Here is a 23,082-nt window from a genome sequence, read left to right as displayed (position 1 = left end):
CTGGTTATATTAAAAATTAAAAAAACTGTCATGTCCTTTGAGCATATAAGCACGTTATTTTTATTAATTTATCCAGCAATAGGCTTTTGAGGCTGTCCTTAATTTATTTGTTCGGTTTCTCAAAGGAAGAGCCCAAAATGAGGCCCAAAGAGGCCGAGAGGTTTAAAAAATCCAGGCTAATGACAACAAAAGCGAAAACAAAGAAACATTCCGCACTCATTGAAAACGACGGCAACCAGAGCACAGACAAATTCAAAGCACCAGTAGCAAGTAAGGCGAGCCTTGTTTTGGAGGGAGCGGCACTGCACTGTCCCAAGACGGCATTTACTTTGACCGGCATGTGAACTGTGTGCGACCTCTCCAGACTCTCAAACCTCTCTCTCTCTCTCTCTCTCTCTCTCTGCGGCAATGTCCGCCAGTAGCTCAACCAGGTCCCAAAGATCCACGTCCTCCATCTCGCCCTTCCGGTCCCGGAAGCCACCGGCGCCACAGCTTAAGGCAACTAAGCCAGCCGGACGGCCGGTTACTCCTTCCTCCACCACGTCGTCTAGGCGGCCGTCGAAGCTCTCGGTTTCTCCGACGACCTCGCAAAGCCCGAGCCCGAGCCCGCCTACTCTGACCCTGGACCGCCCCGATGTAAGCAAGGCCAAGGAGAATGTTACGGTCACAGTCAGGTTTCGACCCCTCAGGTACTGTACTGGTTTTTTTTTCGTTTTTTTTGTTTTTCTTCTTCTTCTGATTTGGTGATGGAGAGTGGTGATTGCGTTGTTACCGAGGTGCTGGGTGACAGCCGGGGATTTGTTAAGTTTGTAACTGTTTGGTTTTGGCTTTTGAGCAGTGTTAGGGAGATTAACAAAGGGGACGAGATAGCGTGGTACGCTGATGGGGATTATACGGTGCGGAACGAGTACAATCCGTCCATTGCGTATGGTTTTGGTCTGTACCTTTCATCTTAATCATGTTTAAGCTTAAAAAGTTAAATTCAGTTTTGTTTTCGAGACATGTTTCTTTGCACTGGAACTTCTTCTTGTTTTGCGAGTGTTGGAATAATCTATATGACTATATCTAACAGTACGAAGCCGTAACGGGACTATTCGTATTTGGCTGTGCATTTGAAGGCCACATTTCCTTTAAATTTTTTGAAAATTTGCTTTGCATTTGCAGAACATATTACTTTCTTCTTTTGAAAGTGCTTGGAGTTAATGGGTTTTTTTTTGTAGTCATCTTTGAGAATTCAAATTTTGGGTGCTGCAGATAGGGTGTTTGGTCCGGCAACAACAACGCGACATGTTTACGATGTTGCTGCGCAGCATGTCGTAAGTGGTGCAATGGAAGGGATTAATGGTAATTACTTGACCTTGTATAAATTAAAATTTCAGTCTAACGTGGAGTTCATTTTGGGTGGGATGGCTTGACTGTGAACCTTTGAGAAGGCTTGATTACCCGGAGTGGGATGCATGTGGAAGGAACAGCTTCAATAGTTACATAGTGAAGTCATGTTATGTTGCAGATCATATAATGTTCTGTGCGTTGTGTTTGCTGCTAAAATAACAAGTTGTTTCCTCTTTGAACCAGTGGATGGCAGGGCCTATACGTACATTTTCTTTTTCTTTTTTGGGCCTTCTGGGAAACTAGATTTTGGTCCCAGCATTCTAACATACTCAGAACGAGTTGTGAATTTATAGCCTATGCAATTTCCTAGCTTGGATTATGTTGAAATACTTTGTACCATCTGGTTTCATATTTAAGGAGTGAATGTGAGTTTACTTTGTAAAATGTTTGTTTGTTTCATTATGTACAACTCGGTGGTTTGGCTAATAATTGCTCTGTTTCTATACAGGTACAGTGTTTGCCTATGGTGTTACTAGTAGTGGCAAGACTCACACGATGCATGTAAGTTACCTAGTGTCTATCCTTTGTCGTGTCAGGCCCCAACACGCCCATTGGTTCTTTTTTTCATGAACTTTATGAGAGCCAGATGTTCACTGATTGTGGGTCCTGCAATCAGAGGCTGCCTTTAGATTGACACATTGATGCCCACTCTCCCATTAAGTCAGTGTTTCCATATTGTGAGTAGCTTGCTTTGTGTTGTTGTGGTGGTTAGTTGCATGTATTGCCACCCTCAAGGTCAAAGGTTCAGAGGACAGTAGAGAGAAGAAGAAAAGAGAGAGACAGCTTGCTTAGTTGGACAACAGTTTTTCTCCTATACTAGGACGAAAGGTTGATGTGAAAACAAGTTTGGTATAAACATTTACCACGTCTTATCTAAAAGATAGTTGTAAGGAAAAAGGGTTTGTCTTAGTGTCTAGTAGGAATATGAAATTCGGCATCGTTTTTCTTTTGACAAACTATCCTATCAAAACTTATATTTTCCATAAGTAACAAGCATCATCCAATGTGATTACAAGAATTTTTATGAAGAGTACTTGACAAGACTAAAAGAAGATTTAGTTAGCACTACAATCCATTCTTATTCAAAAAATTTCAAGATACACCCTCTTTGCGCCTCTTAATGAGATTGGATTACTTATCAAAAAAAAAAAAAAGTTTCAAAGATACACCCTTACTTTTAGTGTGCTGAAATAGTCCCTGAGTACTAAGCAAAGGTCGTGATCCTGAAAGTTATAAATAAAAGTAGGAGCGAGTTCCTTTGGTGCTTTTGATTGGCATTTTTGTTCTTTGTATCAGCCTTTCTTCTAGCCGTTGTTGTTTAGATAATGTGTGATTGGAAACAGTATAAATATCTAAGCTAATTATTTCAAGATCCTTCAATTATAGTATCATGTTTGTTCTATTTCTCAGTACTTCAAAGTATATAGTACAAATGTTTACATCTCTTTTTGCATTTCAGGGGGAGCAAAAGTCACCTGGAGTTATTCCCTTGGCAGTGAAGGATGTCTTCGGAATTATACAAGAGGTAAGGCATTAGTCTGTAGTAATTTTAATAACAATCAATATTATTTCTTTTGCTTAAAAAAATTCCGTTCATTATATATTTCAGACACCTGGGCGCGAGTTTCTTCTTCGAGTCTCATATCTTGAAATTTACAACGAGGTCAGCCTTATTATTATTATTATTATTATTATTATTATTATTATTATTATTATATATATTTTTTTTATAAGAACCTCTTGACTTTTTGAGTCTTGTCATGGCTATTTTTCTAATGATTCTTCATTAGGAGGTAAGATTCACATGCTGTAGAACCTTTAGAGGTGAGAGTTTAAATTGAGAAAAGAAAGAGGTTAGGCATTGTCATGACATATTTTATCTTTCAAGTTGTGGTTCATTCGACTTAGGGAATATGTCACTAGGAATTGTGCTCTTTAACTATATTATGGGAGAAGATACCATCATAAAAGAATGGAATATTCTTTTGGGTTGCAAGATCCAAAAGAATAATTCTTGCATAAAGATTCAACCCGATCAGTATTAGACACTGTCTGATTGAGATTAATATTATCAAGTATGTGGAGTGTCATTATTATCAAGTATGGAAACAGAGGACACATCATGTAGATTGTTTCCTTCTATCTTTTGTTTTGGAGTGCCCTGTATCTACTTTGAGGTGGTCAAGGAGTAGATGTCGCTCACAATGTACCATTCCTGGGAAGTTGTTGAATAAGACTTTTATTTAGAAGAAAAAAGAAAAGAAAAGAAAAAAAAAAAAAAATCCATGGGCCTCTATGGCGCTGGCCCAAATTACTCTTTGACTTTTTTAACCTAGGGAAACTTTAAAAGAAGTGAGCCTGTGGCGTACAACCACAAGGGAAAGGCAGAAAATACTTAATAGCAACTAAATGTAATAACACAGGGTTACAAAAGGGCTCCACCCTGACATTGCATCAACTTTCTATGGTCTTTAGACTAAATCAATTTGGGATGTTAGTACTTTGTAAACCTCTACCAGAAAATGTGAAGCATGTTTTGCCCCAAAAAGTTGCACTTCAATTTTTTACCAAACCAGTTTGTTTGGTTCACTTTGACACGCTGTGAACAATCACTTGAAACTAGAGTAACTTTGTATTTAATCTACTAAAATTCTGTAATTTTACCAAGCATGTAAGACGCTTGTGAAAGCGTTTTGGGCCTCTGCATTAAGAACTTCTTGAAGCACATAACAATTTGTTTTGACTAAAACTGCATCATTTTTCTGATTACTAGGATAAACATTTGTCATTACTTATTGAAGAAAAGAAATAGATCCATATGAATCATTGTTGTAGCATTGTTGTTGATATGATTGGTCAATTTTACATGACTAATAATGGTGTAACTGTTTTACTTTGCCAGAATGTGCAGTCGGAAAAGTCCTATTCGCTATAGAATTTTCTTTGAATTGATGAACTATAGTCAAAGCTTATTAGTCTGAAGTCTCGACATAAATGGAGTAAATGGTTTTTGTGTCTTCAATATTATCACCTGTTGTTTGATTTTGTTCCTGTTCTTTACAGGTCATCAATGACTTACTTGATTCAACAGGGCAGAATCTAAGAATACGGGAGGATGCTCAGGTGCTTCTAGTAAAGTAGAAAAGCAGACATAGGTGTTATGGGCCGAAGTTATATATCTATATACATACATACATACACATGTTCAACCAGAAAGAGATTCCTAAGTCCTATTCTAGGGGGCATGCCTAAAACGATAAATGCTAGGAAATCTAATAGTTCTTAAATTGTTAATCCAAATATAATCTTAAAAGTGGTAGCTTTCATTCGTATTAATTTGCACCATCTGTCTACTAATAGTTGAATCTTGTTATTTGAACGTGTGGTATTTTTTGGGCAGGGAACTTATGTTGAGGGAATCAAAGAGGAAGTTGTTCTGTCCCCTGCTCATGCTCTTTCCTTGATAGCATCTGGGGAAGGTACTGAATATTTTTGCCGCCTTCTTGTACTTTGATTTCATCCCTTCAGTTACTGTTTTTATATTTGCTTTTCTCACCCTCCTCTCCTGATTTCCTTGTTGAAGCGCAATCTGTGCTGTTCATGTGTTTCTTTTTACTGGGTCTGATGGCTGCTTTCCTCTCTTCCTTCAAGCATTGCATGTTCATCAGATGTTTGTTATGTGTGCACTTGAGAACCTTTTGATGTATCACTTTTTTATTCTGTTATTGCAGAGCACAGACATGTCGGTTCTAATAATTTCAATCTACTTAGCAGTCGGAGCCACACTATATTTACCTTGGTAATTATGTCTAATTTCCATATGATTAAGTTTTGTATGTTTGGCCTTGTCTTTAGAAGCTAGAGCTTATATTGGACCAACATGTAAGAGAAACTGAAGTAGATTGTGTCGAGTGTAATTTATTTCATTTAACTTGAATTGTTCTCTCCTACCATTGCTAATAAAGAAAAGTTGTTGCCCCTTCTAAATATCTTACTTAGAATCCTTTCATAAAGCATTGAATTATGTATTGGTATGTAATGTGCGGTTTAAAACTTCTTTTTTCCCTTATATTTCAGAGAGTTATAAAGTTATGCCTTTTAGCATTGGGTGTATCGTATTGGTTGAGCTTGTGGAGAGAATATATTGTAGTGTACTACATAGAGGAGAAAGGGGAAGATTGTGAGTTTCGATGTCTAATTTTGGAATTCCTCATGAGAGAGAGAGAGAGAGAGGCATGGAACGCAAATTTCTGCCAGCCATGAATAATAGACTGCCTGGTCAATAAAATATGACCATTCCTGTGATTCTAAGATAAATATATGCAGGTTGAATCTTCAAGTCACCCAAAAACCTTGTGAGACTTTGATCATTTAGTCTAAATGAAGCTGGAGCCCAGGAGTCGCTCAACCAGTAACTTTATTTAAAGAAACTCAAAAGTAGAACTCAGTATTATGGAGAAACTCAAGTGGGCCTCCAATCAAATCAAAGCAATCTTTCCAAATGCATTTTATTCGAAACTTGCTCTTTCCTTTTGTAGTTCACGCCAATGATACATAATGTTGACTACTTTTGTGAACCTACCATCTTGTGTTACCACACTTGGTAAAACAAAATTTGTTTGTTGTCAAGCTTATTAGGTTAGACTAGCTTATAGGGTCTTACATGTTGAGAAATTTGGAATTTGTTTGTTAAGCTATGAAGGTATACGTCTTTGACCAAGCAAGCATTCTTGCCATCACTTCTTATTCTTTATATAAATCTCATTCTTGTACTGTTCCCATGTGTATGTAAATAGATACATACATCATACATACATATGAATATATTTATTTATTTCTCACCCATAATGTCATACTCGAGGTTCATTTATAATAAATTTTTTCTTGCTCAAAAAAGGTTGATATTCTACTGTACTTATTGTTTTATCAGACTGTTGAAAGCAGTCCACGTGGTGAAAATCATGGTGAAGATGTGACCTTGTCCCAGTTGGTAATATCCTACTCATTTTTATTATTTAAATTTGAGTTGCCAACAGATTTATAGTTGATCTGACTCCTAAGTGGAGTGATGTATTTAATTACATTTCTAACATTCTGTTTTTTTTTTTTTTTTACAATCTGGCTCGGAGCCCTATATTAACTCAAGTATCCCATGCAGCACTTAATTGATCTTGCAGGATCTGAAAGTTCTAAAACTGAAACAATTGGATTACGAAGAAAAGAGGGCTCATACATCAATAAAAGCTTACTAACCCTTGGAACTGTAAGATATTAGTAATTTGCCCCTTGTTTTCCTTTTCTCTATGTTATATGGTCTACAATCAATCCCCTGTCCTGTTCGTTTTGCCCATGCTAGTTAGGTGGTTCATTTTGTATACTTTCTGTGTACTTAGGTGCACCTTATACTTTTAATGAGGTTGGTTTATTACTTATTTTTTAAAAAAATCAATGCTCTATCCCCCGTTAACATGATTCATACTCATGCTTTTACGTACTTTTTACTGCAAGAATTTCTGTATAAAAAAGAATAATATGAGAATGTTTTCTCTTATCTGGATTCTTTTTGTACATTTGCCCCCCTCATCTTACATGGTTCAGCCACATCCGGCCACAATATAATTGAGAGCTGCAAAGGGTTGGAAGAATGATGAATTCGATTATTCAATTAATATTTTAATAGTTGCTAAAAATGTTTATATATATATATATATTGCAATAAAATCATCTACTTTATAGTAATTAATGGCACTTTGTGTTATTTAATACTATTTACATTATGACCCTAAAATGCTAAAGGCAAAAGTTAACTATCTCTTATTGCAGGTGATTTCTAAACTAACCGATGGAAAGGCAACTCATATTCCCTATCGAGATTCAAAACTTACCCGTTTATTGCAGTCATCCCTTGGTGGCCATGGACGGATCTCCGTAAGTTTTATACAATATTTTAAATATCTACTATTCCTGTTTCATGTTAATTGAGATTCAAGTTTACTAATTGTGGAATATGATCTTGTATGTTGTTGTAGCTCATTTGCACGGTGACTCCTGCCTCGAGTAATAGTGAGGAGACACACAACACATTGAAGTTTGCACATCGGAGTAAGCAGGTGGAAATTAAGGCTTCTCAAAATAAGGTGAATTTGATATTCACTCTTGGTGAAGTATTACTGATTAACAAATTGTCCACTGGCGGCTACTTAATCTCTTCTTCCCCTTCTCCCCCCCTTAATATTGCCTTTCTTAGATCATGGATGAGAAATCTCTCATCAAGAAGTATCAGAAGGAGATTTCCAGTTTAAAACAGGAGCTTCAGCAGTTAAAGTATGGCATGGTGCATATTCCTAATATGGCTGCATCTACTCAGGAAGATCTGTTTAATCTGAAGCTTCAGGTTTGTGTTTTTACATGAGGGCAAATAGTAATAATTGTTAGCAAGCATTCTTGTTAAATTGCTACCAAGGCTCTCTGTGCAAAAATCAGCTCTACCATGACTGTAACTAGCTGGCATGCTGAACATGCTCTAGTTTGAGGTCCAGTCTTAGATTGTGCTAAAATATTACTGTTACCTATCTTAAGCACATTGGTTCTTTAAACATAGAGTTGCTAAACTTCATTGTGGATTTTGTTGTTTATTTCTAATATGTATTGCTTAATGATGCCAAAGCTGGAAGCGGGTCAGGTAAAACTACAGTCAAGATTGGAAGAGGAGGAAGATGCCAAGGCTGCTTTGATGGGAAGAATTCAGCGATTGACTAAGCTAATCTTGGTTTCTACAAAGAATGCTATGCCATCAAGCATTCCTGAAAGGCCTGGCCAAAGACGGAGGCATTCTTTTGGGGAAGATGAGGTGTGCAATTTAGCAATTTTAAGCTCAGTTTGTGTGACAATCAGTTTCTTGATTGGCCAGATATATGGATAGCTTGTTTCTTGATATGGATTTTTCAACTTCTTGCATGTGTAACTTGCAAATCAAAAGAAAATATCAACATTACCCTTGATCCATTTTTATGCAGCTAGCATATTTGCCAGATAGAAAACGGGAACACATGATTGATGATGATGTGCTTTCAACGGAAGGGAAGTGTGATGTCACTAATATCGATGAGTTGGTTAAAGATTACAAAAGGAACAGAAGGCGTGGAATGCTTGGCTGGTTTAAACTGAGAGTAAGTTCCCTGTTTTCTTTGGCAAATGATTTCAATGTGAATTTTGATTTGTTTATGGTGGTTGTTAGAAAAGATGAAATATTGGATTTAATTGGTGCCTTAACTTCAATTAATCTTGGATATTCGTTTGCACCAAAAAGTTGAAAGAAAAATGCTAGCCACAACCACTCGTGCCAAGGTCAGCCAAAAATGATAGGGCATCATGCATAACAAGCAGGCACCACCCAGCTAGTGCAGAGCACAAATTGGTAGGCTCCATGTGTTTGCTTGGCTCTGTGTTAGTGGCGGCTCCATGACTGTTTCAGGATTCTGCTCTTCTCATGTTTAAATTTTTAAACCAAAAGAGGCTTTGACATGACATATGCTTAAAATAGTACTTTTTTTTTAAAAAAAAAAATTTCTGTTGTGCTAGCACAAATAATATTTTATTCTTAGAAGCTTTGGAGTTATCCTTTAATGATTGATTTCGATGAACCAAACCTTAAATTTTTCCTATACAGAAGCCTGAGAATCTGGTAGGATTGTCACCAAGTTCTGATAGTGAAAGATCTGCAAGTGGGTCACCTGCATCTAGCTCAAAATCATCTCAAAATAGAGTCATCTTGAATGATATGAAAGATGGAGGGAGAAAATCAGTCAGTAGAAGGGGAGATGAATCTGCTGTTATTGACTCATTTCCAGAGACAACCCAAGCAGGTGACTTGTTTAGTGCGACTGTTAGAGGTCGCCGTCTGCCGCCGGTGAGAGGAATTCTGACTACTACTTCATTATGCTTCCTTCATATGTATATAAGTGCCGAAGGGAACATTAGCATAGCTTATCGGACACTGCATCACAAAGTCATGGGCCAAGTTCTATTCCTAATTAATGCAGTTCAATATAGCCTGGCCAATGAAAAAAAAAAAAAAAACAATTCAATATAGCCTGCATTTCTCTTGTGTGCACTGACCTAACTATTTAAATGTGTATTATAGTTTGCACGAGTGAGTTAAATGAAAAGTTTTATTTTTCACCTAAATTTATGTTTATGCTTAGATTTCCTTTCTGAATGCTTATCAAGTTTTTCTCTTTCATGAATACTGTTGGAAGTCTCACATTGCTTGGGTATTAAGGAGATGGGCCATTTATAAGGATAAGGGGAAAGCTCAACTCTTGAGTTAGCTTTTGGGTTGAGTTAGGCCCAAGACCCATTTCTAATATAGTATCAGAGCCAGGTTCAATTGGCTATGACCCACCGTCTCCCATTGTCGCACATGTTGGTTTGGATGTCCTCCCGCCACACGTGCTTAGCCCAATTGGCTGTGGCCCATCGTCACCCATTGTCGCACGTGTTGGCTTGGATGTCCTCCAGCACGTGAGGGGGCGTGTTGGAAGTCCCACATTGCTTGGGTATTAAGGAGATGAGCCATTTATAAGGTGGAGGGAAACCTCAACTCCTGAGCTAGCTTTTGAGTTGAGTTAGGCCCAAGACTTATTTCTAACATGCATCTTGTTGATTGCATGTTTGTCAAACCATATTATAAATGGGTCTTGGGTCCAACTCAACCCAAAAGCTAGCTCAAGAGTCGAAGTTTTCCCTCACCCTTATAAATGGCCCATCTCCTTAATACTCAGGCAATGTGGGACTTCCAACACACTCCCTCACGTGTGGCGGAAGGACATCCAAGCCAACACGTGAGACAATGGGTGACGGTGGGCCATAACCAATTGGGCTAGGCTCTGATATCATGACAAATATGCAATCAACAAGATGCATGTTAGACACCCAAGCAATGTGGGACTTCCAACAAATATCTTTAGAAATGATCCAGTCATATCATGTTTTTATTTTCTGTTATTAGGAAAAATATAATTGCTTTGCCTTCCTGGAGACAAGGTCATATGGACTGGAAATATCCACTTTTCTTTTTTCCTTGTTTGTTTTCCATCTAAGTTGAAAACATCCACGTTATTGCTTGTTCCCAACTGGAAATGCCTTGTGGTCTAAAAAAATCTGTTACAGATTTGGAGGATTCGTAGGTTTGCTGTACTCTTAAATTGACATCATTTCATTTTGCTGTAACTACATTTACAGCAAAAATTGCATATTAGTTTAAATAATAAATACTCAACCTACTTCTACTCAATTTCAACTAATTGGGGTTAGCTAAATTGTGCATAGAACAAATGTTTCTTGGGTTGTCATGAAGACTAATGTATGGCATGCCTACAGTTTTATGTCAATCAATAGTTTTTCAGGGGCATTTCTTATATGTTCCCCACCCCCAAACCAAAAAAAAAAAAAAAAAAAATTGGAAAACTTCGGGTTGGTTTTCCAAACATAGAGATAGGGTTCTGTAATTGAATCTCGGGTTATTTTACTACTAAAAGCATCTGTGGGTGTTTGTGTGTGTGTGCATGTGCCAAGGTCACATGTAGAAGTTTTAACAGTGAAAATAACTAGAGAAATTTAAATTGCTGAAGACTAGCCTCATAGCTATCATTTGGGAATAGATCTGGAACTTACAAGAAGGAGATGAACTGAAACTTAATTCTAAAAATAAACTCCATATTTGGTGCTTTACATCTCATGATCTATTAAGAATTTAACACGTGGTCCGAAGTTGTTCATGATGATCTTGAAAATGCCAAAATTGGTGTAGTGCTACGGGCACACTCTGTAATTAATGGCAGTATCATATTGTGATATCATGGAGCATGACAAGTGTCTGTTGGCTCTTTCAACTTTATATTTAAAACAGAGCTTCTCTGGTACTAACGGCAATATTTGTTGAATTTTTTATTTGGGAAAATTTAGTGACTACAAGCTTGATGATTTGTATTCTTAAAAATTAATTTATATAGGTGGTTCATAGCAAGTGGGTGAACTTATAACTTTAACTGGAAATTGTTGAATGATTTTTTTCAGACTGGGACCACTATTACAGATCAAATGGATCTTCTTTGTGAGCAAGTTAAGATGTTGGCTGGGGAGGTGGCATTGTGTACTAGTTCTCTGAAAAGACTCTCGGAGGAAGCAGGTAGCAACCCTGATGATTCACAATTGATGGTGAGCTTGCTTTTATTATTTTCTCATTAAGAACAAATTCAATCGGTTATCCTGGGTGACTCTTCTAATGGTCATATTGGTTATTTTAGGAACAAATGCAGAAGTTAAAGGATGAAATTAGTGAAAAAAAGCGTCAAATACGTGTTTTGGAGCAACGTATGATTGGATCTATTGAGATGACTCCACATACATCAAACATCAGTGAGAAGTCTCAGGTAACTATGTGCCTAGTGACGCAGGTAGCTTAGCCTTATATGGAATCAATAAAGACGAAAATTATGAGTTTGAATTTGATGCAAATGGTAATCTCATAAAAAGCTTGCTATTGCACTACAAAAATGAACAGTACTATTAGACATTCTTTTGTCCTAGCTTTTCAGGGTACTTTGAGCTACTATTATTTAATTGAACTATTACAAAAGGTGGTAAAATAGATATTTCTTTTGAAATTTTGAAAATCCATCGACTTTTGTAGTACTATTTAAATTTTACAAGAACTGAGATTTGTTTTATTTGAGCCTTTAGCTTGTTTGCTGTTAAGGGTGTAAGTTAAATCAATTTAAGTAGGTGCAGAACATATAGAGGACTCGGCTTTGGGGCATATCATTTCTTTCAAGATTGGGGGTCAATTACTTTAGTGTATGATGTCATGTACAGTGGTATATACCAACAATGATAACAATGATGAAAATAACTGAAATAGAAATTACAATAACATCAACCACAAAAACAACTGCAAGTCATGCTTTACCCTTGCCGTGTGTGTTGCAGTTTAGTATGGACTTGTCATGCTAAACAGTCCTGGTCTAGGCCTTAGGATAGTTTGCTTGCCATGTAGTTGAACTCAGTCTCAGTTCGTTGTAGGCCATGCTATTAAGTGAGCCAATTTGGCCTTGCTATCTTGTTCCCTGCTTGGATGTGAAATCAAATTGGATGACCAATTTCCATGTCAGTAAGCGCAAAAATTGTTTTTCCCCCCCTAAATAGCACTTCATTTGCCCCACTCAGATCCTCTTTGAGAAAATCAACAGTTATGCATTCAGCATATTTCAATTTTATTTTTCTGATATGCTCTCACTATTGTATCCACATTCTGAAAATAAAAGAGAGGAACACTTGTTGCATAGCGATGGTTTGGGGAAGTGGTTAAATCCGTACCCCAGCCTTTTAAAATAGACAAACATTTTGGGGCAGACCAAGGAGGAAAGCACAGTTCTTGTGAGATGGAGGAGTCAGCATCATCATCATCATCATAATAATATATACATGGTCACTGTTAAAAAATTTAATGTGTTGGACATGATCGCTTATTCTTAGTAGTTAGTACTGTACTAATTTTTTTCTAATTGGTCAATTACACTTCAATGTAGGCTCTGTCCAAGCTTGCTTCTCAGCTAAATGAAAAAACTTTTGAACTTGAGGTTTGTTATCCTATTTATTTTGTAGCTGAAAAGATGTTGTTTCAATATTAATTTCCAAAAATATTTTACTAAGTTGATCACTTTGTCTTTGGATGAGTAACCAAGATTAAATCAGCAGACAATAGGATACTTCAGGAGCAGCTACAGATGAAGGTAAAATTCGAAAGCTGTGAGATCTCTCTCTGTATGTACAATTTTAATATTTTATATTGTTTTATTTTCACCAGTTATCAGAGAATGCTGAGATGCAGGAGACAATTCTTCTGCTAAGGCAACAGCTCAACTCATTATCAGATAATAGCTCTTGTAATTTACAACAAATTGCTGATGCTGGGGCTCCCACTTTCAAGATGTGTTCTGAACAGCTATTGGAAAATAAAATTGAAGAGGGGAAAGGATTTAGTTTATATGAAGAAAATTGTGCTGATGAAAATACTCCAACAAGTGTCATGAGTTTGAATAGAATATATTCTCTTGAGGATTATAAAGAATGCAACAATGATTTGAAAAACCAAGTCCACATGCAGGTTACCCCTTTCTTTTCCTTGCTTGTCATATTCCTCATGGGAAGTCAATATGCCATCTTTGTTCTAACATATTATCTTGTTGAATATTAAGAGTTAGCTAAGAATAAGTTCTTTGTTGTTAAATTGTTCTATTGATGCACTTTTATTATTTTATCTTAGGCTGCTGAGATAGAGAATTTGAAGCAAGAGAAGGTGACATTGACTGAAGAAAAGGATGGGCTTGAAATTCAGACTCAAAAGCTCTCAGAAGAAGCCTCATATGCAAAAGAGTTGGCTGGGGCTGCAGCAGTTGAACTCCGAAACTTGGCTGAAGAAGTAACTAAACTGTCTTATGAAAATGCGAAGCTTACTGGTGACCTGACTGCCGCCAGAGAGGGTCACTGCAGATCTATCTGTTGCCAGAGGTCTGCTTTGTATGATTTCAAGCAAAATAGCACAAACGGTGCTCGAGCTGATGGACACCCAAGAAAGTCAGAGGATGGAGTTTTGGTTGAGGAGTTTCAGAGGGAACTTAATGCAAGAAAACAAAGAGAAGCTGTTCTGGAAACTGCACTATCTGAGAGAGATCAAATAGAAAGTGACCTACGGAGAAGACTTGATGAAGCTAAACAGCATGAAGAAGAATTGGAAAATGAGCTCGCAAATATGTGGGTGCTTGTTGCAAAGTTACGGATGTCCGGCACTAACACTGATGACATGGCATCCAAAGGGATGCATGCATCAAATATATTGCAAACCAGAGTTAGAAATGGATTTCTTCAATCTAATGATCACTCAAATAAAATATTTGAAGAAGATGAAATCTATGAAAACACGGATAAGATGAGTACATTGGAAGAATTACGAGCTAGCTATCTGAAAGAAAGGAGAAGATGCAAAGAGCTGGAAAACCTTGTTTCAAGATTGAAGGTATGATTGTTATAGACCAAAACTTTTGAAGAAACTGCACGCCATGCACAACTTATTTAGTCCCTGGGCTTTGCAGTTGTAACAAACTAATCCCTGGGATATCAAAAGTATCTGAAAGATCCATTGGATAAGCTTTCTATCCAAAGTGGTCCATGCTGTCAGCTCTTTGGCAGAAACTGGTAGATGCACACGTGGATCCACGTAAAAACTAATTGCTGATTGACATGTGGCATAGCTGATGGCTCAGCCTATTGTAAAATTATAATTTTACCCATAAATTTTTTTTTTTTAAAAAAAAAAAGGAAAAAAGAAAAGAAAAAAAAAGGGGGATCATTGGTGGGGGGGTTGCTGGTCCTCAGAAAGGGGTGGCCGACAGCCCCTCATCTGTTGAGGGGTAGCCTCCCCTCCCCAGGTGAGGGGAAGTCGACCACCTCATCTGGTGAGGGGCAGCCCCTTTTTCATTTTTTATTTGAGGATGAAATTGTAGTTTTACAACAGGCTGAGTCATCAGGTATGCCATGTGTCCATCAACGTTTGGTTGTGATGTGGACCCTCATGTGCATTTAATGGTTTCCGTCAAATGGCTGACTAAAGGAATCATTTTGGATGGATAGCTTACTCATGGATTTTTAAGATATTGTTGATACATCAGGGATCAATTTGTTACAACTGTAAAACCCATGGACTAAATAAGTAATTTTCCCCGAATTATATGCAATAGATTGGCATGGATGTGGGTTAGCTAAATGCTTTTATAGCTTTTAAGTTTTCTAACGTATCTATCCATTTATGTCCTGGTCTGTTCAATTTTCTCTTGTATTGTTTCACTTTGTTATTAAATACATTTTACAATTTGTAAGTCACAGAGTTCAGTATTAGGTTATAGAATCTGTTTTAAAATTCTCAAATTGGTCAGTGCAATTGACATGTTTATGAAGTAATGTTACCAAAAAAGTTAATTTCATTGGATCATGTCAGGGTGAAGATGTTGCTGGCCTGGATGTTACTGCTCTTGAAGAACTGCAGAACCTTCATGTTGAGGCTATAACAAAGATTTGTCATGCAAAGGTGATTGTTTTGTTTGCTTTATATCGCATATCACATTTGGTAATATAAAAGCTCCATCCGATTATGAAGGAAACCTCTGGCTGTGACGATTCTTGTTGTCTTTGTATTAACTTGACTTAGTATTGGTTTGATGGGTACTATTTCATGATTGAGCTTTTTGTATGTTACTAAATTGGGTTGAGCAAGCGCAAAAAATCATAGTTAGCTCACTTATATTTGATGTTTCAATGGTAATTTCACATCTAGAGGGCTATTTGCATGGAAACAATATGTTACTGTACATACCAACAATATCAGCATGCGTTTGGCTAACTCTATATCTTATCCAGCAAATCTCTGTTGAACTCCTGCTGTCACTTTTTGATCTCCTGTGATTCTATGTGTTCATGGACTTATATTAGTCATTTGGCAATTGGCACTATGCAGTGTACAAATCATGACTTATGGCATCCTGAGATGAACCCGTAACATGGGCTCTTCCACAGATGGAGTTTCTCACCATAAGGTTTGTCTTGATCCAAAATTCTTTTGGGAAATGGGAATGGAGTTTGATGCATTAATAGCCAATAGAATATTGTGAAATCTTGGATAAAAAGATATTGCTTCAAACACATTTCATATCGGAATGGATATTCAAGATGAGGTTTCCTTTTTGAGCATTCTTTTCCTTGGCATATGCTTGCTCTCAAGACACCTTTGTAAGAAATTAACTGTTATATATTTTAGAGTAGAAATATCCGAACTCCTTGTCATTGCACCTAACTAAATACGTGTCTATTGGCTTATAACTTATTGATGGTCGATTATGTTACTGAGTTTATATGCTGTATTTTGGCATCTGCCAATCTGCCTGTGAGTAATCTAACTTCTTTACTCCCAGAATGAATTATAAATTAGAATATGAGTTTCTTTTACATAAAATTTAAGTCTGTTGACTTGTCAGTGAAGGGTACCACATCTTTGAATTTGCAGTCTGATGTCTCTTTATGTTATAATTTTATTAGTGAAAAGGATGTAATCTTTAACTGCACAATATTGGTTGGATACAGATTTCTTGTCTTATATAACCCACATAAAAGTTACAGTTGATGGTATTCACCGAAGTTGGTTACTTCATCCTTATTTCTTATGTATGGACATGGAATAGAGTATGGAGACAGGATAAGCCATCATTTCTCTTTTTTAAAAAATAAAATAAAAACAGAAATATTAATTATCATTTCTAAACCACAAGAAAGTTAGATTGAAGCAATCCTTTTCTAGTGATGTGCCCTAGGTTTTATGCCAGGGTCATTTGTAGAACCTTAGCTCTGGAAATGTCTCTGTAATGTGTATAGTCCAACTAAATTCATTAGAAAAAGAGATTCTCGTGTGATTTGCGACTACAGGAATTTAGTGGCCCTTTCTTGAATGAACAAAGCAGCAGCTATTGTAGGTAAGCCAGCTCAGTTCCCTTTCTTGTCCTGGTGTTAGAGGCATGGGATCGGTTCCCTCTTACACCACGGGAGAGAGGATTAAGGGAAGGGAGAAAGTTATCTCCCATTGTATAATCCAGAGGCTTTAAGGGACCAAAAACAAACTTGTTTCTCATCGAGTTTTGAAGTTCAGCACGCTTCCAAGCTGTCCTCACAAAATTATAAAACCCGCTACTTTTTCTCGTAGTCTTGAAGTTCAAACCATGCTTAGCCCCCAATAGTATTTCAAACCCCACCTGTGTCTCACGGGCAATGTTTTTCTCATTTTCTTTCTCCCAAACTGAGCCCACTATATATACATAGGATGCCTTTATCCTACATATACAAAATATTTGAATGACGTGTCATAATTTACACTGTTGGATGTCATAGGATCCTTGTCCTGGACCTCAACAATTGCAAAATTCAGTGACCAATCGATGAGATTAATGTACTCGGGGTATTTTGTTGAGTCATGTTAAGAGGGAATGAGTCAGTTGTGACTAAGATCTATGCAATCCTGGAATTGTTCATTTTATTATTTGTTTGATATCTCCACTTGCGTAATTTCTCAGATAAGCAATCTAAGAAAGCCATTTCCAGAAGTTATGCAACTTTTCAGTGATGTTGTATCAGTCTATGCGAGTTCGGACTTGCAACTAAATACCCCTGAAACCGCTTTAGCCCACTGACCCTTGAGCCTTGTCCAGTCTGTTTGCAATGTCCGGTTAATTGGCTTGCACATAATCTAGCTAGATAGACTACTTCTACTAATCAAAGTGGGTGCATTCAACCCTCTCAGGCTACTTCCTTATTGTATTCCTTTTATTATTATTATTATGATTTTCGCCTTTTTGATGTTGTATTTGCAAGATGTAGTTTAATATACTGGAACTTCCTGCGTGACCTCATTTCAAAATGTCTGAAGCAGATTGAAGAACACGCATTTTATGATCGAAATCCTTTGAAACGCTTAAGCAGTCTGTTTTTCCTTTTGAGAATGATCCTGTAAAAGAATTTTCATTGTTTTAAAATTCAACACTTATATGATGATTTTGAAAACCTTGCAGTGCAGGTACGAAGTAGGCGTAACTATTTCTGTACAGTCAACCAGTCAACTTCTTTGATGACTCATTTATAGAGGTAGCAAATCACGGAGATGCATTTTTCTCGTAATTTAAGTAAGCCAGCAGAAGATGGATCAGCAGCACATTGTTATTACAAGAACTCCTTTTGTATTATAACATTCGTATTACTTAGCCTCTGTATGGGATATACCCATTTACATTTCCTACCTTGTAGATTATATAATAGTATATATAGAAAAGGAACTCCTGTAAACCTCTAACGGCCAAAACAAATGTATGCATCCGATATATATATATATGCCTTTACCTCTGCTTTGGAGCTTTTTTGGCCAACAAGCTTATTGATCTTCTCAGGAAGCATAAATTGCAGTTGAGAAACCATAATTGGCTGCAGAAGGCTGAGAAAAACCTTCATTATAATCACGATCCACACTGTTAATAAACAGGAGAAAAAATTCCCTGTAAGAAAGCTCTCGGCAGAATCATAGTAAAGAAAGAAAAGTATGAGGGTATGGTTCAGGACTTCGGAAGCCTATCACAATTTGCTGTTGTCCATCCAATCTGTTGCTTTTCGTTGTCATAAATCACCATTTTGTCTTGCAAAGAGATGTCTGAATAACGAGAAAGTAATATTAGTGGAAATTGTAGCATTGCATTCGTTTGTGTAATATTCATCCAACAGGGTTTTGCTCTCTCAGGAATTCTTACCTCCAATTATGTTTAGATTTCCAAGTCCTACTTCGGCGCCATTCAAAATTCCCAAGCACACATTGCCATATTTCTGAAATGAAACTTGTTAGCCAGTTTTCTTCACTATTTTTATGGCATGAAAAAGAAATGGAAAAATAAGAAAAAGCTTAAGAATCTAACGGTGTATATGTGCTACATGATCAACATATTCTCATGTCACTTAACATTTTAAATGACTAGACATCATATATCCCGTTCAATGCAACAAAACAAAATATTAACCGTAAAATGAATCATTTTCATTTCATGGCTTGACATCATATATTCCGTTAAATACAGCAAAACAAAATATTGACCGTGAAATGAATCATTTCCATTTCACATATTTGGTGTAGAAGTGCTTACCGTGACAATTAAATAAGCCTCTGGTGGCAAATGCAGCTGAACATTCTTGGCATTTGTAAAGCTCACAACTATAGGCTTGAAGAAGTTCTTGACATCACCAACAGATTTGAAAGGCTTTTTGCCTTTCCAGCAGATTGAAAGTGATTTGTCATCTGCTGCATCTTTTAATGGCTTTCCAGTTAGTTCTTTTTTTATCTGAGACATGGATGAATGGTCAGTTCTTTTGCATATAAGAACAATTTGTAGAAAAATGCACTCCTTTGTTTCATTCTCACCAGATTGACTATGGTTTGATAAGCTTGGGAATTGAAGTAAGTGTAAGAACTTCCACTGTCAAAGACCACAAGGAGGCCCTTTACGCCGGTAGACTTTCCACCAAAAAGAAGCTCAGCTGGTCCTGATGAGTAGTGGTTCCTGAAATAGATCCAAGTATTATATGAAAGTGGCAAGGTGATTATTGATTATATACATTGCAGAAAAAAATGATACATGAGAAGAGAAAGAGCAGAACTTGGAGGGTTCTTACTCGGCAGAATTGCGAGAAATTGGCGTCCATACGATTCCTGAAGAAGGGACAAGATCATCCCCAAAGAATAAAAACCCTCCCCCTCGCCCACTTAAACAGTGGCCTACCACATCCCTTGTTAGACCTATATCATGCAATTGTGACACTATGTTTGCTTTGCCATTGCCGAGGCCGAGGACTCCGGCCATGGATGGTGGAGAGTGTGGCCCATTATATTTTTGGTCATACCCACACCTGCAGACAGGAAGAACAGAAAAAATGAAGGACAAATTAGAGACATGTCAAGCTCAAGCCATGCCAACAGCTAAACAACTTGCATTTCAACATAAAAAAGTAAAACAAAGCTTTCAGATTCACATCAATTTCAAAATTACCACCTAATTGAAATTTCAAATGTTGTCCATTTTGATGAAGAGAAACAGATACCCACCCAAAGGCCAAACGGGGAGTAATGGCAGAGCCATTGGTAAACTGAAGGGGAAAGTAATCCTTGACCAGCACACCAAGAGAAGAACCCTGATCAGCATATGTGACCTCATAGTCGCATTGCTCCTTCGGGTCCTTGCAATGGGGTTTTCCCGGCGAGTGCATGGCAGCACATGCAGGGTCACCACAGTACACAACATTGTTGCTCGGTTTATAAAGGCTATCAGGGGGCTGCCCAAGAACACACAGAAACACAAACACTAGGTCAGGAAATTATTAGACCAATGACTGAATTAATCATCATAATCAACAGGAAAATTAACCTTAGTGCAACCAGTACAAGGTGCATCACATTGGACCCAGGTGAGGTCACTGCCAGTATCAATATCAAGGTCATACTGCTTGGGTGGACGGCCTATGTTGACGGTCACAGAGTAGTACCTGTGAGATTCAAAGAAGAAGAAAATTCCATAAGTTTTTCAATAATCATAAACTAAACACAGATGCAAAATCAAGTAATGATCCAATCCAATTTGAGAGATGCACAGTAAAAGTCCGATGCAAGAAGTCAAGTTTGAAAGAAAAATGAAGTGAATTTAGGAAATGATCATTTGAAAAGCCGGCAAAAGGTAAAACCATTGCTACATCCATAATAATTGCTTCTTTTACTCCCTTCTACAGGCTACACCCACAGTGAGTGCTTCCGCACCCCCATCACCTCACAGGGAGAGAGAAAGTGTGTGGAAATATGATTTTCTAAGATACTTTAAAACAAGTCAGACTTATTGGGGAAGAGACAGATAGATAGAAAGAGTAAAGAGAGTTGAAAACTCATGTGTCTTTTTTTGGGGGGTGGTGGTGGGGTCTCAGAAAAAAGCAAAAGCTCATAAAACACCACCAGAATAGTAATATTATCAAAGGAATTAGAACGAACAGCTGACAGATTATATCAAACAGATGGAAATGACATCAAATTCAGAGAAGAACTTCAAAGATTAAGCTAAGTATTCAACAGATTATGCAAACCCAAAAAAAAACAGGAATCTTAAATTGAACGAGAGATCCAAAAACCGTAGCAAAATGATAAAAGAAGATTGCAGAGCAATTCGATATGAAACAATGGGATTTAGCAATTCTTCAAGAAACTCTATGCACATAGAAAGAAGAGGGAATGTTCTAAAAAGATTCAATTAAAGTCAACAAAATCACACAATCCCCAAAACTCAAACAAACAGCCATCTAAGAAATAAAAATAAAACAAAGAAGAAGAAGAAGGAATCAGACAATGCCTAAGCAAGAGAAATAAATCAAAGCTACAGCATTATCATTCAAAACTTCCAAAGATTCCAATAAATCATCAAACTTCATACCCAATAGGATAAACATTCCCTTGGACGGGGAAAACAACAGAGGAGCCAAAGCGACTAGAGCCCATGGGGTGGGTTGACTTTTTATTCATCAGGGAGGGCTGGTTGGCATCTGACAAACAGCCTGGAGGGAAAATTGCAAGCAGACCCAGAAAGAAAAAGGCGGCCAATGCAATCATTCTCTGACTTTTCTCACCCATCTCTGGCACTTCCTTTCTTTCTTCGTTTGCAATCAAATTTGGTTACTTTTGGATCAGTGGCCAAGAGGCTCAAAAGGCTTTGGAGTGAGAGAGAAAAGAGGGTCAGAACAAGAAGGTACTGGGAGTCCACTGGAGTCTCTGGTTTCTAAGCTGTCGACATATATAAAAGGTGGCAAACTCATCCACGTGTTTCCCTGTCAGAAATCACAGTTTATAGCGTCTATCTGGGGCAGATAAAAAGGGCAAGGAAAAAAGTTTTAAGGAAGAGAGAGGGAGAGCGAAAATTGGGTTCATCGAAGAAGTTTCACAGCAATATACAAGAGACGTGTCTAGAGCGCGGATGGTTCATGGTTGTGACAAAAGGTCGAAATCACCCTTAAGTTGTCAATGAGAACAGTAGTTTTGCAATGGCAAAATTGTCTGCAGAATCATACGCTGTTTTATTTATGTCTGTGACTTGGTCTTTAGGTTCTTTGCATTGCACTAGTCTTTGGTCAATAACTTATTGATGAAGGACTTCGAATTTTGAGAAAAACTTTGTTTGCCTTGCTTTTTTTATCTTCATTTAAATTTTTTTTTTTTTTTTCAACTTAATTTGAAAAAAGAAAAAAAGAAAAATTGTATCGACAATGCTTTTCTGAACTTCACTTTTTAATAATATTTTCAATTCTTCCATATTTCTTTCACAATTATAAGATGATAACGATGGTACGAGTTGGGTGTTATTGGGGTGAGGTTTATTGAGAATAATAAAACCATCTAGAGTCTTTGGTCTACCAACTATGTTAGGTTACGTACATTGTGAGAAAGAAATTTATTTTGTCTCTAAGCATCAATTAAATTCCGCCACGTATGAGGATTGAAACTATGGAAGTAAAATTACTAGAAATTCTTTCAAATATTTGGTGGAAAGTGGCCCACTTTGTTAATTGATTGGCTCTAGAAATTGCACAACTAAGAATTTTGTTTGCCTCTCAAGAAGTGAAAAATGATAGTTGCATGTGAATGTCTTTTAGGGTGGCTGAGTTGTGTCGGTCCATGCATGGTTAACTAGAGAATTGATGGTTAGGTTTAAAGATTTGAATTCCTAAAAATTTGTTGTTCAGATTGCTAATAGTTCAAATAGCAAAAGTGAGAAAATTTTTATAAAACTTACTCGCCCAGATAAATGAACCCATATTAACTCTCTTACCTTTAATCCCAACAGCAAAATTATTTTTATCCGGTGTTCACAGCAACAAGAGGATCTCCCTCCAAGAGGAGGGAAAGCAACCATGGGAACTGCCAAAACTATGCAAGTGCCCATATGATCCTACACCAGCATGATGCATCCGTTGGATTTATCTAAGCACTATGAACTTCAATTATTTGTTCACTTTTGGTGGACTAAT

The 23,082-nt window shown here is 37.2% G+C and overlaps 2 protein-coding genes across 4 annotated transcripts; one reads left to right on the top strand and one right to left on the bottom strand.

Moving 5' to 3' along the window:
- Positions 1–219: 219 nt before the first annotated feature.
- Positions 220–18,330, top strand: LOC132184780 (kinesin-like protein KIN-7C, mitochondrial). 3 transcript variants are annotated; one of them, XM_059598532.1, is made up of 26 exons: positions 220–689; positions 839–936; positions 1,255–1,344; positions 1,841–1,893; positions 2,852–2,917; positions 3,002–3,055; positions 4,456–4,515; positions 4,793–4,871; positions 5,124–5,191; positions 6,323–6,382; positions 6,551–6,655; positions 7,216–7,320; positions 7,422–7,529; positions 7,640–7,786; positions 8,060–8,242; positions 8,409–8,561; positions 9,062–9,301; positions 11,470–11,610; positions 11,700–11,825; positions 12,981–13,031; positions 13,137–13,184; positions 13,259–13,558; positions 13,718–14,467; positions 15,446–15,535; positions 15,962–16,040; positions 18,065–18,330. In XM_059598532.1, the coding sequence occupies exons 1-25, from the start codon at positions 409–411 to the stop codon at positions 16,001–16,003; spliced, it is 3,498 nt and encodes a 1,165-aa protein (XP_059454515.1). In that variant the 5' UTR covers positions 220–408; the 3' UTR covers positions 16,004–16,040; positions 18,065–18,330. The 3 variants fall into 3 exon arrangements, with proteins under 3 accessions (XP_059454515.1, XP_059454514.1, XP_059454516.1); XM_059598531.1 differs by having other exon boundaries at positions 18,060–18,330; XM_059598533.1 differs by lacking the exon at positions 9,062–9,301 and having other exon boundaries at positions 18,060–18,330.
- On the bottom strand, positions 18,075–21,958 carry LOC132184781 (aspartic proteinase Asp1-like). Its single transcript, XM_059598534.1, has 9 exons — positions 21,495–21,958; positions 20,448–20,565; positions 20,129–20,355; positions 19,699–19,932; positions 19,448–19,586; positions 19,173–19,367; positions 18,786–18,858; positions 18,601–18,688; positions 18,075–18,509 (listed from the first exon to the last, which is right to left on the bottom strand). Exons 1-9 carry the CDS (start codon positions 21,689–21,691, stop codon positions 18,428–18,430), a joined length of 1,353 nt encoding a protein of 450 aa, XP_059454517.1. The 5' UTR covers positions 21,692–21,958; the 3' UTR covers positions 18,075–18,427.
- Between the last annotated feature and the right edge of the window lie 1,124 nt (positions 21,959–23,082).

The sequence above is a fragment of the Corylus avellana genome, chromosome ca6, assembly GCF_901000735.1.
Source record: "Corylus avellana chromosome ca6, CavTom2PMs-1.0".
Taxonomy (NCBI): Eukaryota; Viridiplantae; Streptophyta; class Magnoliopsida; order Fagales; family Betulaceae; genus Corylus; species Corylus avellana.
Note: the sequence above shows the minus strand (reverse complement) of the source record. Positions and strands in the feature narration are given on the sequence as shown.